The 14,600-nt window shown below is 54.5% G+C and overlaps 1 protein-coding gene across 3 annotated transcripts in view; it reads left to right on the forward strand.

The window, feature by feature from the left end:
- PPP6R2 (protein phosphatase 6 regulatory subunit 2) overlaps positions 1 to 14,600 on the forward strand; it is a 55,643-nt gene that overhangs the window by 25,068 nt on the left and 15,975 nt on the right. For 2 of the 3 annotated variants that reach the window (XM_059472514.1, XM_059472515.1), the window contains exons 3-11: positions 2,310 to 2,555; positions 5,481 to 5,667; positions 6,442 to 6,579; positions 7,965 to 8,030; positions 8,881 to 8,993; positions 10,424 to 10,537; positions 11,838 to 11,964; positions 12,570 to 12,722; positions 13,656 to 13,886. In XM_059472514.1, the coding sequence (XP_059328497.1) occupies positions 2,329 to 2,555; positions 5,481 to 5,667; positions 6,442 to 6,579; positions 7,965 to 8,030; positions 8,881 to 8,993; positions 10,424 to 10,537; positions 11,838 to 11,964; positions 12,570 to 12,722; positions 13,656 to 13,886 (1,356 nt within the window). In that variant the 5' untranslated portion in view covers positions 2,310 to 2,328. Of the gene's footprint in view, positions 1 to 2,274; positions 2,556 to 5,480; positions 5,668 to 6,441; positions 6,580 to 7,964; positions 8,031 to 8,880; positions 8,994 to 10,423; positions 10,538 to 11,837; positions 11,965 to 12,569; positions 12,723 to 13,655; positions 13,887 to 14,600 lie in introns of all 3 variants that reach the window. The other variant, XM_059472516.1, reaches the window with a different exon arrangement.

A 14,600-nucleotide genomic window follows, 5' to 3' on the forward strand; every position in this document is an offset into this window, starting at 1 on the left:
ATTCTGTGTGGATTCCACACCAATGGAAGGAATATTTCTGCAATTGAGTTGACTGAGCCCCCAAACCTCCTTCACTGAAGGCCTTTGGTGCCAGATTCTCCCTCGGTGAATTTATAACCAAGCAGAGATGGTTAAAAATACCCAAAGAACAGTTTGTGAGGAACACACCGAGCCCAGCAGTGCTGTCACTGCAGTGTCACGTAGGTTGAACATTCAGATGGCTGCTCCCAACTCCAAAATTCAGTGCTGAGATCCCAGAATCCCAAAATCCCTGGATTTGGAAAAGCCCTCCCAGCCCATCCAGTCCAATCTGTGCTTGACCTCAACCTGTCCCCAGCCCAGAGCCCTGAGTGCCACCTCCAGGAATTCCTTGGACACCTCCAGGGATGTGCACCCCAAAGCTCCCTGGGCAGCCCCTGCCAAGGCCTGACCCCCTTTCCATGGGGAAATTCCTGCTGTGCCCACCCTGAGCTGCCCTGTCCCAGCCTGAGGCCGCTCCCTCTGCTCCTGTCCCTGTTCCCCCCGGCTGTGCCCTCCTGGCAGGGACTTGTGCAGAGCCACAAGGGCCCCTGAGCCTCCTTTGCTCCAGGCTCAGCCCCTGCCCAGCTCCCTCAGCCCTGCTGGGGCTCCAGGCCATTCCCAGCCCCATTCCCTGGACACTGCAGCCCCTCCAGGGCTCTCCTGAGCTGCCCCCAGGATCCCAGGTGGGCAAATCCTGATGTGTAGAAGAAACTCAGTTTTTCTCCTGTTCCATGTCCTGCTTCTGTGAATGCTTCACTTGAAGACTCACTGTGGAAGTTGCACCATGAAGGACTGAGAGGTTTAAAATCTAATGGGAAAATTGGGGTCTTCAGCTTTTTGCAAGGCCCTGCTCTGGTGACTGGAAGGCAGAGCCCCCTCAGTGTCATTCCTGGGGAGAAAGTGGGTTTTTAGGAGGACAGTGTCCAGGCTGTCCTGTAGCTGAGAGTATGCAGAGTGTAACCAGCAGAGGAACAGGCACAGGGACATTTTTGGAAAAAGCCAAAGGAATGGACGGAGAGAGTTCTGTGTGTGGAAATGGGGATGTGGGTTAGGTTAAAAACAGCCTTGTGATCCTGGGTGTGGAATCACATGGTGCTGCTGGATCATCTGGGAATGTGGCACAGGGACACAGCTCAGCCCAGGGGCTGCGTGTGCAGAGCATGGGAGCAAGGGCTGGCACTGCCCAGGATGTGTCCCCTGTGTCCTGGGAATGACAGCCACTGCCTGCTGTTTGTGGTAATGGCTGCAGAGGGGCTGGGGACAAGGCCTGCAGGGACAGCACACAGGGAATGGCTCCCACTGCCAGAGGGCAGCCATGGGTGGCATCTTGGCAATGAGGAATTCCTGCCTGGGCTGGCATTGCCAGAGCAGCTGGGGCTGCCCCTGATCCCTGGCAGTGCCCAAGGCCAGGCTGGGCACTGGGGCTGGAGCAGCCTGGCACAGTGGGAGGTGTCCCTGCCATGGCAGGGTGGCACTTGGTGTCTCTGAGGTCCCTTCCCACCCAAACCATTCCAGGATTCCATGAATTCTGTACCTGGTGTGGCCAGAACAGTACTGTGAAGGGTTGTTGAGGAGCTGAGGTGAGATGGTGAAGGGCAGAATTGGAAGAGGAAATGTTAAACAAGAGGAAGAGCCCTGGAAGAGTGTCCTAGGAGTGGTCTGAACAGTGCCTTGCTTTGGTGTAACTCACAACTTTTCCAAAATTTCAGGTATTAGGAAAGCAAAGTGGAAAAAGATCATTAATAGAACTCGCACAGAGAAAAATTGGGGTAACAAAAGGGCAAACTAGTGTTGGGATAGGAGTGCATGGTAATGGGGGATGCAAAGTGCAGTGCCCCAAGAACAAACCTGAGGGGTTGGAGTATCCAGGGAATGGAGATTGGAAGGGAATGGAGCCCCAGCAGGGCTGAGGGAGCTGGGCAGGGGCTGAGCCTGGAGCAAAGGAGGCTCAGGGGCCCTTGTGGCTCTGCACAAGTCCCTGCCAGGAGGGCACAGCCGGGGGGAACAGGGACAGGAGCAGAGGGAGCGGCCTCAGGCTGGGCCAGGGCAGCTCAGGGGGGATTTTGGGGAAATTCCTTCCCCAGGAGGGTTGGAAAACACTGGATGGGCTGGAGTCCCCATCCCTGGAAGTGTTCAAAAATGTGTGTGTGGAGATGGCACCTAAGGCCATGGGGTGGCAGTGGGTGGGGTTGATGGTGGGACTCGATGGTCTCAGGGCTCTGACATCAGCAGTGCTGTGATCATGCACAGTAGGTGTGGAGCAGTAACCAGTGCTTTCCTGCCCCCAGCCAGTCGTGTCCCATCACCATGTTCTGGAAGTTTGATTTGAACACAACGTCACACGTGGACAAGCTGCTGGACAAGGAGGATGTGACCCTGGAGGAGCTGATGGACGAGGATGACGTCCTGCAGGAATGCAAGGCCCAGAACCGGCGGCTGCTGGACTTCCTGTGCCAGCAGCGCTGCATGGAGCAGCTGGTCACCCTCATCACCCACGAGCCCCCCGTGGACATGGACGAGAAGGTCCGATTCAAGTAGGTATTGGATCCCTGCTCCCCTGGGACATGCCAGCCAGGGATCCCGGGGCTGAGAACACACATTCCACCTGGGCTCCGTTGTGCCACCTCCTCGGGGGAGGCTTTGAGCACTGGGGATGTTCCAGCTCTTGGGCTTTGGAGGGAATTGGTTTGCTTTTGATGGTTTGACATTGAGTTGGTCTCCAAAAAAATTCCTATTTCAAGTAATGTCTCCAAAAAAACATAGCTCAAGTAATGCCTCAAATAATCAAATCTCAAATAATGTAAAAAAAAAATCTTATCTCAAAAAATCTTATCCAGAGCTCCCAGCTGGCCTGGAAGTGGCTTGTCCTAGTGGCTTGTAGGGAATGCAGAGATTGGGAAAGATCCTGGTGTAGAAACTTGCTGTTCCCTCAAAATCCAAAGCCCCCTGAATAGGTTTTTATAGGAAAGGGAAGCAGAAGAGGTAGAAATCTCTGAATTCAATGGGTTTCCAATCCCACAGAACAAAGTGAGCTGAAAAATGAATAAAATCTGGGTTATTTTCAGTGTGCTGCATGTCCAGATCCTGCTGATTTTAGGGATCACAGCTGTGGGCAGGCCCTGCCTCTGCTCAGACCACACTGAGCTCCTCACAGGGGTTTACTTCTCACCAGAGTTGTGTTTATGTATTTTTAACCCAATGTATACTCAAAAATATTGACATTTGGGTTTGGGGAGTTTGTTTGCTTTTGTGAAGTTCTTACAAAGTTTATATAAAAATAAAAGGCTGCTCTGACTATAAATAAATGAAACTGGGCAGGTTTTTCCTGGTGGGGATGGATCAGGGCTGGGGTTGGTGGAAAGCCACAGAAGTGCCACGTTCAGGTGTGGTTTTGGGTAAGAGTTGATAATGGTGTGGGGTGGCTGTTCCCAGGTGAGTGAATGCCCGGGAATGTGTGGGGTAATAACCTGGATTATCCTGTAGCTGCTGTGCAAGGATCCTGCTCTGAAGGGTGAATTTGGGATCCACCTGCAGAGCTGCATCAGCCCTGGGGCAAGCAGCTGAAGGACCTGGAGCAAGTCCTGGAGCTGCTTCCAGGGCTGGAGCCCCCTGCTCAGGAGAGGCTGGGAGAGCTGGGGTGCTCACCTGGACAGGAGAAGGCTCCAGGGAGAGCTGAGAGCCCCTGGCAGGGCCTGCAGCGGCTCCAGCAGAGCTGCAGAGGGACTGGGGACAAGGCCTGCAGGGACAGCACACAGGGAATGGCTCCCAATGCCAGAGGGCAGCCATGGGTGGCATCTTGGCAATGAGGAATTCCTGCCTGGGCTGGCATTGCCAGAGCAGCTGGGGCTGCCCCTGATCCCTGGCAGTGCCCAGGGCCAGGCTGGGCACTGGGGCTGGAGCAGCCTGGCACAGTGGGAGGTGTCCCTGCCATGGCAGGGGTGGCACTGGAGGGGCTCTGAGGTCCCTTCCCACCCAGCCATGCCAGAATTCCCTGACTGTTACCAAACAGGTGAAGAGTGAGGGAAGGGGGGCACAAGGACAGAGGTTTCAAGAAGGAAATTCGAACTGGAACACCGAGGGCTGATGTTCATGGAGCATTTTCCTGGCAGCTCTTGGGACTCCCAGGCAGAGCAGGCCCAGAAGCATCTCCAAAGCCTGGAGAGGGGAAGGAGAGTTTGAGTTCATTAGAGACCAGGGAAGCTTTTGGGATAAATAAAGGCTGAGCAGGAAGAATGGGCTCTGTGTAAATCCAGATGGAATCCCACTTTGGCTCCTCAGGAAAGGTTATAAAAGTTGGTGAAGTGGAACAGGGAGAAACTTGATAGCTTTGGAAGGATCTGGGGCTGGGGATGCGTGGAGAGGGGATCATCCAAAGGCTTTGTCCCTGGAACAGTGGGATGGAGGTTCATAAAGTTCAGAGGGGAAATTGCAAAGAGGAAAAGTCCCCGGTAAATCCCCATCCAAGCAAAACTTGTGGAATGAAACACCTGAAAGGAGGCTGGAGCAGGAAAGGAGAGTGTGAATCTGGGATCTGCCAGTGTGCTGCTGAGCCCAGCGCTGAGGGGAGCTCAGCTTGCAGGGGTCAGAGGGGGAGTTTGGGTGAGGTGAGGTCCCTGCAGCCTGGGAACCTCCAGGGCTGGGATGTGGTGCCAGAACGGGAATGGTGAGGGGTTGGATCAGACCCGGGCTGTAAAAACTGCAGGAGCAGAACCTGCTGGGACAGGGAGAGCTCCCATTTCTCCCCGTCCATGGGGTGTGTATCCCAGGGAGGCTCCACACACAGATCTTTAGGAACTGTGGATGTTTTGTGCATGGAATGAGCCAGGAAAAGGAGAAAAGAAGGGTGGTGTTCCTTCGGGGCTGTGAGGGATGGAAGGGCTGGAAGGTTCCTCTGTGGTGGTGACATTGACATCCTCAGCCTCAGCTCCTTGGGCAGCACCAAGCCTGGAACAGCAGCAGCAGGGCCTGAGGGGCTTTTGGAACCTCCAGGGCTGGAACTGCAGAACAGGAGGCTGCTGGGGGAGGGAATGGTGCAGGGAAAGGGTCAGAGTTCCCAGCTGGCCTGGAAGTGGCTTGTCCCAGTGGCTTGTAGGGAATGCAGAGATTGGGAAAGATCCTGGTGTAGAAACCTGTGGTCACAAATCACTAATAACCCGTTGTGGGAAAAGTGTCCTCACCAGAGGGAGTCAGTCATGGGATGGGTTGGGTGGGAAGGGCCTCAGAGCCCCTGCAGTGCCACCCTGCCATGGCGGGGACACCTCCACTGTCCCAGGCTGCTCCAGCCCCAGTGTCCAGCCTGGCCTTGGGCACTGCCAGGGATGCAGGGGCAGCCCCAGCTGCTCTGGGCACCCTGTGCCAGGGCTGCCCACCCTCCCAGGCAGGAATTCCTTCCGTTCCTTTGTGGAGGGCAGATCTCCAGTTCCCATCTCACTTGTGCCGGCTGTGGTGTGTCACTGCAGGTACCCCAACACGGCCTGCGAGCTGCTGACCTCGGACGTGCCGCAGATCAACGACAAACTGGGCGGGGACGAGACCCTGCTCAACATCCTCTATGACTTCCTGGACCACGAGCCCCCCCTGAACCCCCTCCTCGCCAGCTTCTTCAGCAAGACCATTGGGAACCTCATTGCACGGAAAACAGAACAGGTGGGAATGGGTCTGTCCCAATCCAGGGAATTCCCTGGCACTGCCCGTGCTGTGTCCTTGCTGTGAGCTCATGGTGCTCCTGGAGCTGGGTTTAACGTTGGAGGTGAAATGGGGTCTCTGAAAGTTCTCAGAATTCCTCAGTGCAGGGACATGCTGCTGTGGACAGACTCTTCCCAGGGCTTTGAGTTGAGATCTGCCACAGCCAGGATATCCCCATGGCACAGCTAAAGCTTCACTTTTCATGCCAAGGCATTTTGAGGATCATCAGAGTCATCCCAATCCATACACAAGGCCTCAGGCTCATCCTTGTGAAAAGGGTGCTGAGGCATGGGCTGAACAGGGGTTCAGGAATACTCACATCCCAATAAATACCGGGGTTGTAAATGCTGCCTGGTAGGGAGCTTGAGAGGAAAGGAAAATCCTCCAGCTTCACTTACTTTCCATGGCATTGGGTTTTTCTGTGACACAGAGGGGAGAAAAGCTGCCTGAAAAGATCTGATTTGGTGTTGCCTTGGAATAAGAATTATTCCCTTGTTCCCTGGAGAGTTCCCAGCCCAAGGTCGGTGGTTGAGACAAAAAGGAGAAGCTGTGGGAGCTGTGAGGGAGGAGTTGTGAGGGAGTTGAGGGGGATCTGTGAGGGAGTTGTGGGGGATTTGTGGGGGATTCGTGAGGGAGTTGTGGGGGGTTTGTGGGGGAGCTGTGAGAGAGCTGTGGGGGATTTGTGAGGGAACTGTGTGTCCCGCTGGCAGCTGATGCAGGCTCCTGTTTCCACAGGTGATCTCATTTTTGAGGAAAAAGGACAAGTTCCTGAGCCTGGTGCTAAAGCACATCGACACCTCTGCCATGATGGACCTGCTGCTGCGCCTCATCAGCTGCGTGGAGCCCACGGCGCTGCGCCAGGACGTGCTCAACGTGAGGGCCTTCCCCTGCCAGCCCCTGTCCCTGCCTGGCTGGGGACAGCTGGGGTCTGTGGGTGTTTTATCCCAGGAGCACATCCCCCCCTCAGGCAGCTCCTGTTCCCAGGGCTGGGGTCACTCTGTGGGGTCCCTCATTGTGGCTCCAGGGCAGCAGCCTGGGTCACTCCTGGCAGCAAAGGGGTTCCCACTCGTTTTTCCATGGAGCAACCTCTCTTCAGCTGGAGAGCTTGGAGAAAGGAAAACTGTGTTTTCCCAGTGTTCAGAAATTCAGACATTGATTGGGACAGTAATTCGTGTAATTCCTTACCATGTTCAAGAATCATAGAGTCAAGGAATCCTGGAATGGTTGGGGTTAGAGAGGACCCTAATGCCCCTCCAGTGCCCCCTGTGCCATGGCAGGGACACCTCCCACTGTCCCAGGCTGCTCCAGCCCCAGTGTCCAGCCTGGCCCTGGGCACTGCCAGGGATCAGGGACAGCCCCAGCTGCTGTGGCAATGCCAGCCCAGGCAGGAATTCCTCATTGCCAAGATGCCACCCATGGCTGCCCTCTGGCAGTGGGAGCCATTCCCTGTGTGCTGTCCCTGCAGGCCTTGTCCCCAGTCCCTCTGCAGCTCTGCTGGAGCCCCTGCAGGCCCTGCCAGGGGCTCTCAGCTCTCCCTGGATCCCTCTCTTCTCCAGGTGAGCACCCCCAGCTCTCCCATCCAGGCTGTGGAGCAGAGGGGCTCCAGACTCATCCCTGGAAATGTTTTTCCTTGTAATGGAAGTTTGCTCATTTCCCAGGCAGCTGAGTTTGGGCATTGTTGGGATGAGTCTGGGGGATGTCACACGTGCAGCAGCTTTCCTGGAGCAGGAGTGGGATGTGAATGGAAACGGATGGAGATGAGGGGCTGAGCACGTGGGGCTGGCAGGGAGGAGTGGCAGGGAGCCTTTGGAGAGGACCTTCCTGGTTTGCCTGGGCCAGAAGAGAGGATAGGGAATAGTTTACATGGAGAACAAAAAGTTGTGGAGCAAGGTGAAGGTGCAGTGACAGCTGTTCCAGCATCTGGCAGGAGGTGGAATTGCTGGGTGTGAGCAGCAGGAAGAACAGGAGCTGCTGGGAGAACGTGGTGGGGTTCTGCCACCACTGCTCAGATGAGGCTGTTTGTCCCTGGAGCATGCCATGTTTTCCGAAGGGCCCTGTAGTTCCATGGCAGGATGCACATCCACATCCATCCCCATCCATGCTAATGCAGATCTGAATACATCCCTGTCCCTGCCTTAGGGATGGGATTGGAGATGGAAGGAAGGGCTTCCCCTTCCTGCAGAGCTTCCCAGAGCCCTTCTTGCTCTGAGTTCTTGGACATCCATTGAGGATTTTCTCTGCTGCTCTTTTCTCTGCAGTGGCTGAATGAAGCCAGGATTATCCAGAGACTCGTGGAGCTGATCCATTCGAGCCAGGATGAGGATGTGAGTGGCACAGGGCTGGGATTTGGGGGGCTGGGTCCTGCAGGGTCCGGGAGATTTCTGTTTGCCTTGTCCTGTTGACCTGTGGAGGAGCCATGGGGATGGCCTTGGGATGTCCCATCTTCTGCTCAGCACCAAATGAGGGGAATTGGAGTGGTTTCATCTGCTTTTGACTTACTTTACTCACAGTTTCTTTGTTCTGCTGCCTCAGTTCATCTCAGTCCTACAGACAGTGGGGATTTCCCTTGGGATTAGGGAGGAGCCTGCTGTTCCTGGGAGATCCTTTAAAATCAGCCACTTCATGCCATTTTCAAATCTTTCTAACCCCAAGTAGGAATTCAGTTGTAAAGTCCAGAAAATGCAGTTCTCTGAGCCCAGTTCCCTCAGCTCATCTCAGGCAAACTTCCCTCTGCAAGGGGAAAACTGGGAACATCCCCATGGATTGGATTTTGTTGGAGCAGATGCTGAGGTACAGCAGATCCATAGAGGCCTCTGATGGCCAGAAGCAGAGGATGAGTTCCTCAAACACTCCTGGAAAGCCTTTTAAATCCCAGGAATTAAATGGTGAAGGGTTTTCTCAAGCAGGAAAGCTGAGCAGTGAGGGGAAGGATGGGATGTTTGTGTTGTAGATGTGCAGATTAGCAGGATTGAGGAGAGAAAAAGGAATCCTTACCCCTGAGCTCCCGAATGGTCACGTTTGGGCCAATCTCCTTTGAGTGCAAAGCCTGTTGGTGCTGCAGCTCCAGGAGTGTGCAGTCCTGAGTAACTCCAGGGGGAGCAGGAGTGGGGTTGATCCCAGCCAGAGCATTCCCAGCCTGGCCAGGTGCTGAGGCTGCTCCTGTCCTGTTTCCAGAGGCAATCCAACGCTTCCCAGACCCTGTGTGACATCATCCGGCTGAGCAGAGACCAGAGCACTCAGCTCCAGGATGTCCCGGAGCCAGATCCACTTCTCACGGCACTGGAATCGTGAGTACTGGGGGCACTGGGCGTGCTGGGGGCACTGGGTGCCCTGGGAGTGGCTCCTGGAGCGCTCTGCAGGGAGCAGAGAGCAGGGATGTTCCTTTGGAGCTGGAGCAGCTCTGAATGGCCTCTTCAGTGATCTGGGGGTTGGGGCTCTGTCCAGAGGCAGGAGAGGGGATCAGGGAGCCCAAAGGTCCCACCTGATCCAGGGTGAGAAGCAAAAACCCAAGGAATTCCAGCCTGGTGAAGGGAGGGTTGTGTGGGACCTCGCAGCACCTTCAGGGTCTGAAGGGATCTCAGAGGAATCCCAGAACCTTTAATGAGGGCTGTGATTCCCTGCAGTGGCAGGGGTGATGGCCATGGATCCCATGGTACTTACAGACTTTTTTGGTAATTTTCGGCTCTCTTTGTACTTTTGGAGAGGGCTGTGGGACCCTGCACTTCCAGGAACTATCTCCAGAATTCTTGCTCAAAATAAAGGAGCATTTTGGGCAAAGGGGTTCTCTTGCTTCTCTTCCCTTTCTGCTGAAGGTCACAAAGCTCATTACCCTTCCTGGCCAGTTTTCCCAGCATTACAGTGACCTTTTGGGTTTTGGATAACTTTTATCATTCCTGAGTCAGGAATGAATGATCAGCCTGAAGGAGGTGGGATCAGGGAATGAACCCCAAATCCAGGTTCAGGAGATACTACTGGGTGCAATAAAGGGAATTTGGTTCATTACAGAAAATTGCCTCCTTTTCCTGCCTCTGCCTCCCCTGTTCTGCTGACAGAGGGTATTTAGATGCTCCTCATTAAAAGAATCCTCCCTCATTCAGCTGTTTTTACATTTTTGTCTCATATTTTATTTATACCCATGGAAAGGAGACTTTTTGGAACGTTATAAAATAGTCAGGATTGGGCTGTGAACTCCAGGGATGCTGGGTTTGGCTGGACATGGGACTGGGGAAGGCAGGGAATGGGAAGGGTCTTCCTGAGGGCTGGACTTTGGGGAGCTGTCCCTGAGGGACAGAGCTGGGATGTGGTGAGGGACAGGAGCTGCAGGAACTGGAGCAACAACTGACAGAACCAGAGGACACAGTCTTAAACTGCGCCAAGGGAAATTCAGGTTGGAGAGCAGGAAAAAGCTTTTCCAGCAAGGGGAATAAAGTTCTGAAATGACTGCCCAGGGAGATGGTGCAGTCTCCATCCCTGGGTGTGTTTAACCAGCCTGGATGTGGCACTGGGTGCCAGGGGCTGCCTCAGGGGTTGGGGCTGGGCTGGAGTCGATGACATTGAAGGTCTCTCCCAACCCGGTGATGGTGTGAGCTGGGGAGCAGGGCTGGCCTCAGCCTCCTGTTCCTGCCACCGTCATTCCTTGGTGTGGCACAGGGCAGGGGGAAGCGTGGGACGTTCCCTGTGCCTTCGGTGCCCGTGTGAGTGAGCCCTGTGTCCCCAGGCAGGAGTGCGTGGAGCAGCTCCTCACCAACATGTTCGACGGGGAGCAGAGCGAGACCTGCATCGTCAACGGAACCCAGGTGCTCCTGACGCTGCTGGAAACGCGGCGCTCTGGGTGAGCCGGGACCGCCGGGATCACTGGGACTGCTGGGATCGCTGGGATCGCTGGCATTGCCAGGGTTACTGGGATCGCCGGGATCACCGGGATTGCCGCGATCACCGGGATTGCCAGGATTACCGGGATCACCGGGATCACTGGGATTGCCAGGATCACTGGGATCGCCGGGATTGCTGGGATTACTGGGATCACTGGGGCACTGGGATTGCTGGGACTGCTAGGATTGCTGGGATTATCAGGATCACTGGGATTTCCAGGATCCCTGGGATTACTGGGATTACCAGGATCGCTGAGATTACCAGGATCACTGGAATTACTGGGATTACTGGGATCACTGGGATTGCCAGGATCGCTGGGATTACTGGGATTACCAAGATCCCTGGGATTACCGGTATTACTGGGATCACTGGGATTAGCAGGATTACTGGGATCACCAGGATTACTGGGATTATTGGGATTACCAGGATCGCTGGGGTCACTGGGATCACCGGGGGCTCCAGGCTGGGCTGGGGGCACTGCCCAGACACAGGAAATGGCTTCAAGCTGGAAGATGGGAGTCTTAGATGGGATATTTTGGGAGGGAATTCGTGGCTGGGAGGGTGGGCAGGGCCTGCTGCCCCTGGATCCCTGGCAGTGTCCAAGGCCAGGCTGGACACTGGGGCTGGGAGCAGCCTGGGACAGTGGGAGGAACAAACATTGTTAGGTAGCTCTTGCTGAGCCGAGCACTTCTCTGGAAGTGTTTAAGGGTTTGGAACCCCAGGCCCCACTTTGGGAATGTGGTTTGCCAGCTCTACTGGGAGGTTATTTCTGGTCAGCTCCTCCTGAGCTCAGCACAGGTTTGGTTGTGTGAGCAGCACCTGGGATATTATACCAATATTAACTAATACAGTATAATAAATAATGGGAATAACTAATATAATAGAATCAATATTGTGCAGGTATGGGAATGTGTTCAGGAGCTGAATATTATTATTTTTCATCCTCATTTTTGAAGAGAAAACCACTGACATGGCCAGTGTGACTGGAGGCTCTTTAACAAAATCTCCACCTCTGGATACTGGGGGCAGTTCTGGGCCCCAGGAGAAGGAAGATGGAATGCAGGAAGTGTAGAAGGAAAATGGTTTTAGTGGAATTGCTGATTGAACACCAGGTTGGGCACTGGTTTAATATCATAAAGTCCCAGAATCCCAGGATGGACTGGGTTGGGAGGGACCGTGAGGACCCTGGTATCACTTGGTTGTTCAGAATGGGAAGAGGGAATGGTGAGTGACTTCAGTGAATCCTGGTGTTCCCTCAGAGTGGAAGGCCTGATGGACTCGTACACTCAGGGATTCGAGAGGTCTTACACTGTCAACAGCAGCATCTTACACGGCATCGAGCCCCGGCTCAAGGACTTCCACCAGCTGCTGCTGTGCCCGCCCAAGGTACCGCCGGCACTCCCGGGGCTCCAGACAGCTCCATGGACACGTGGCCAGGGAGGGGAAATCCACTCCAAACCCTGTAACTCAGGGATGAGCAGCAGGAGTCTGAGAGCTGTGTTCAGGGAAATCTTTGGAACTGGGGAGATGGGAAGGGATGGAGAGGAAGAAACTTTCAGTGCATAGTTGGATTTTAATCTTCTGATTTGGAAGTTAAATCTCGCAGTGGCCCCAGAACCATCCTCTTGGGAAGGTGGTCTATGTTTCCCTGCTGAGAACATTCCTGAAATGGGTGGGTTCTGTTAAATCTGAGAATTCCAGAACAGCTGGGGTTGTTAGGGATCACCCGGTGCAACTCCATGCAGGGCAGGGTCACTGGAGCAGGTGACAGAGGGACGCGTCCAGCTGGGATTGGGATGCCTGCAGAGTGGGGCACTCAGGCCCTCCCTGGGCAGTGCAGGGTTCCAGGGCTCTATCCCCTCCATGGGAAGCTCTTGCCCCTGGTGAGGTGGAATTCCCATGGTTGGATTTTTGGCCAAGGCCCTGCAGAACCCTGGTGCAGGTGCTCTGTGGGAACGCTGCCCTGCCCTGACTGCCCTCCCTGCCCGCAGAAACCGGCGATCCTGACCACGCTGGGGGTGCTGGAGGAGCCGCTGGGGAACGCGCGGCTGCACGGCTCGCGGCTGATCGCGGCGCTGCTGCACGCCAACACGCCCAGCATCAACCACGAGCTCTGCAGGCTGGGCACCCTGGACTTGTTACTTGTGAGTGTTTGGGGCACTGGGGATGGGGACCTGGGATCCCTCTGTGCGGGGCTTGTGCCAGGGGGACAAAGTCCTGGCATTTCCCTTACCTGCTCCAGTGAGCAGGACTTGTTACTTGTGAGTGTTTGGGGGCACCGGGGTGGGACCTGGATCCCTTCTGTGCAGGGATTGTGCCAGGGGGACAAAGTCCTGGCATTTCCCTTACCTGCTCCAGTGAGCAGGACTTGTTACTTGTGAGTGTTTGGGGGCACCGGAGTGGGACCTGGATTCCTTCTGTGCAGGGATTGTGCCAGGGGGACAAAGTCCTGACATTTCCCTTACCTGCTCCACAAGGAGCAGATCCCTGGAGGAGCTTTTGTGATCCAAATCCGACTGTTTGGGGTTTTGGACTGAGCCTCACACTTCCAAGTCCATGTTAGTTCAGTGGAGAAGGTGTGAAACAGTCTCTGCTGTGAGTGTGAGCTCGTGGAATGATGAGAGATTAATTTTCTCCCAGGATCCCTGAGGCTGGAAAAAGCCTTGCAGAACCTGGGCAGCCTTAAGAGAATTCATTCCACCCTTAGCAGTGGTTTAGTTCCTGTTTTTCCTAGGCTTCACTGAGCCCCAGCAGAGTTAAGTTGTTTAATTCAGTGTGTCTGTGCTGTGAGTGCTGTGTGAGAGGATTCCTAAGTGCTCCATTTACGGGGAATATTCACTGATTTCCCAGCAGACTGAGTGCCCTGGGAATGCAGAGCCCAGCCTGCACTGGGTGCTGGCATGTAGCAGGAAAACTGTATGAGTGGAATTGCTTGATCAAACAGCTTGGGCAACAATTTAATATCCCAGAGTCCCAGAATCATGGGATGGGTTGCAGATCCTTAAAGATCCCTGATATCATTAAAACCAGGAAAATTTATCCCAAGTAAACTCTTCCATCTCTCATTTCTCCTCCAGGATTTATTTTTTAAATACACGTGGAATAACTTTTTGCATTTCCAAGTGGAGCTGTCCATAGCAGCCATCCTGTCGCACTCGGTGCACGAGGGGAAGCCCAGCCCGGGGGAGCCGGGCAGCAAAGAGGAGGCTGCGAGCGGGAGCGCGGCCGCGGAGCCCCCACAGCCCCCACAGCCCCCACAGCCCCCACAGCCCCCTGCCAGAGGCACCGAGAACCTCATGGTCACCCACGTGAGAGCCGGGCTGGGGTCACCAGGGTGCCTGGGGAGGGGCTGGGGTCATCAGGGGTCTCGGGGATCAGATTGGGATCACCAGGGTGCCTGGGCTGGGGCTGGGGTCACCAGCACGTCTCTGGGATGGGGCTGGGGTCACCAAGGTCCCTGGGCTGGGGCTGGGGTCACCAGGCATCTCTGTGGTGAGGCTGGGGTCACCAGGGATCCCTCAGATGAGGCTGGGGTCACCAGGGATCCCTAGGATGAGGCTGGGGTCACCACAGATCTCTGGGATGGGGCTGGGGTCACCAGGACATCTCTAGGGTGGGCTGTTCCAGAGCGGGCACTTGTCTCAGTGTAGATTTTTTAAATTATTATTTATTTTTTTATGTAATTTTTAGTAGGTTTTGTTATTATTTATTGCCTTTAAAATTTGTTTTTATTGCTTATTATCAAATTTTCATGGGCTTTATTATTATCTATTTTTAATGGGTTTTATTATTATTTATTATCATTTGTAGTGGGTTTTATTGTTATTTTTTATCTATTTTTAGTGGGCTTTGTTATTACTTATTATCATTTGTAGTGGTTCTCATGGAGCTGTGGTTACTTTTATGCCTTTATTTGTACTGCTGTGCTGCGATCCTCTGGGGAATAACCAGGAAGGAATTGGGCTCTTGGACAGGGGAAGGGCTGAGGTTGGAGCTCCTGAGGAGCAGCCAGGGAAGGAGCA

The sequence above is a fragment of the Ammospiza nelsoni genome, chromosome 5, assembly GCF_027579445.1.
Source record: "Ammospiza nelsoni isolate bAmmNel1 chromosome 5, bAmmNel1.pri, whole genome shotgun sequence".
Classification (NCBI taxonomy): Eukaryota; Metazoa; Chordata; class Aves; order Passeriformes; family Passerellidae; genus Ammospiza; species Ammospiza nelsoni.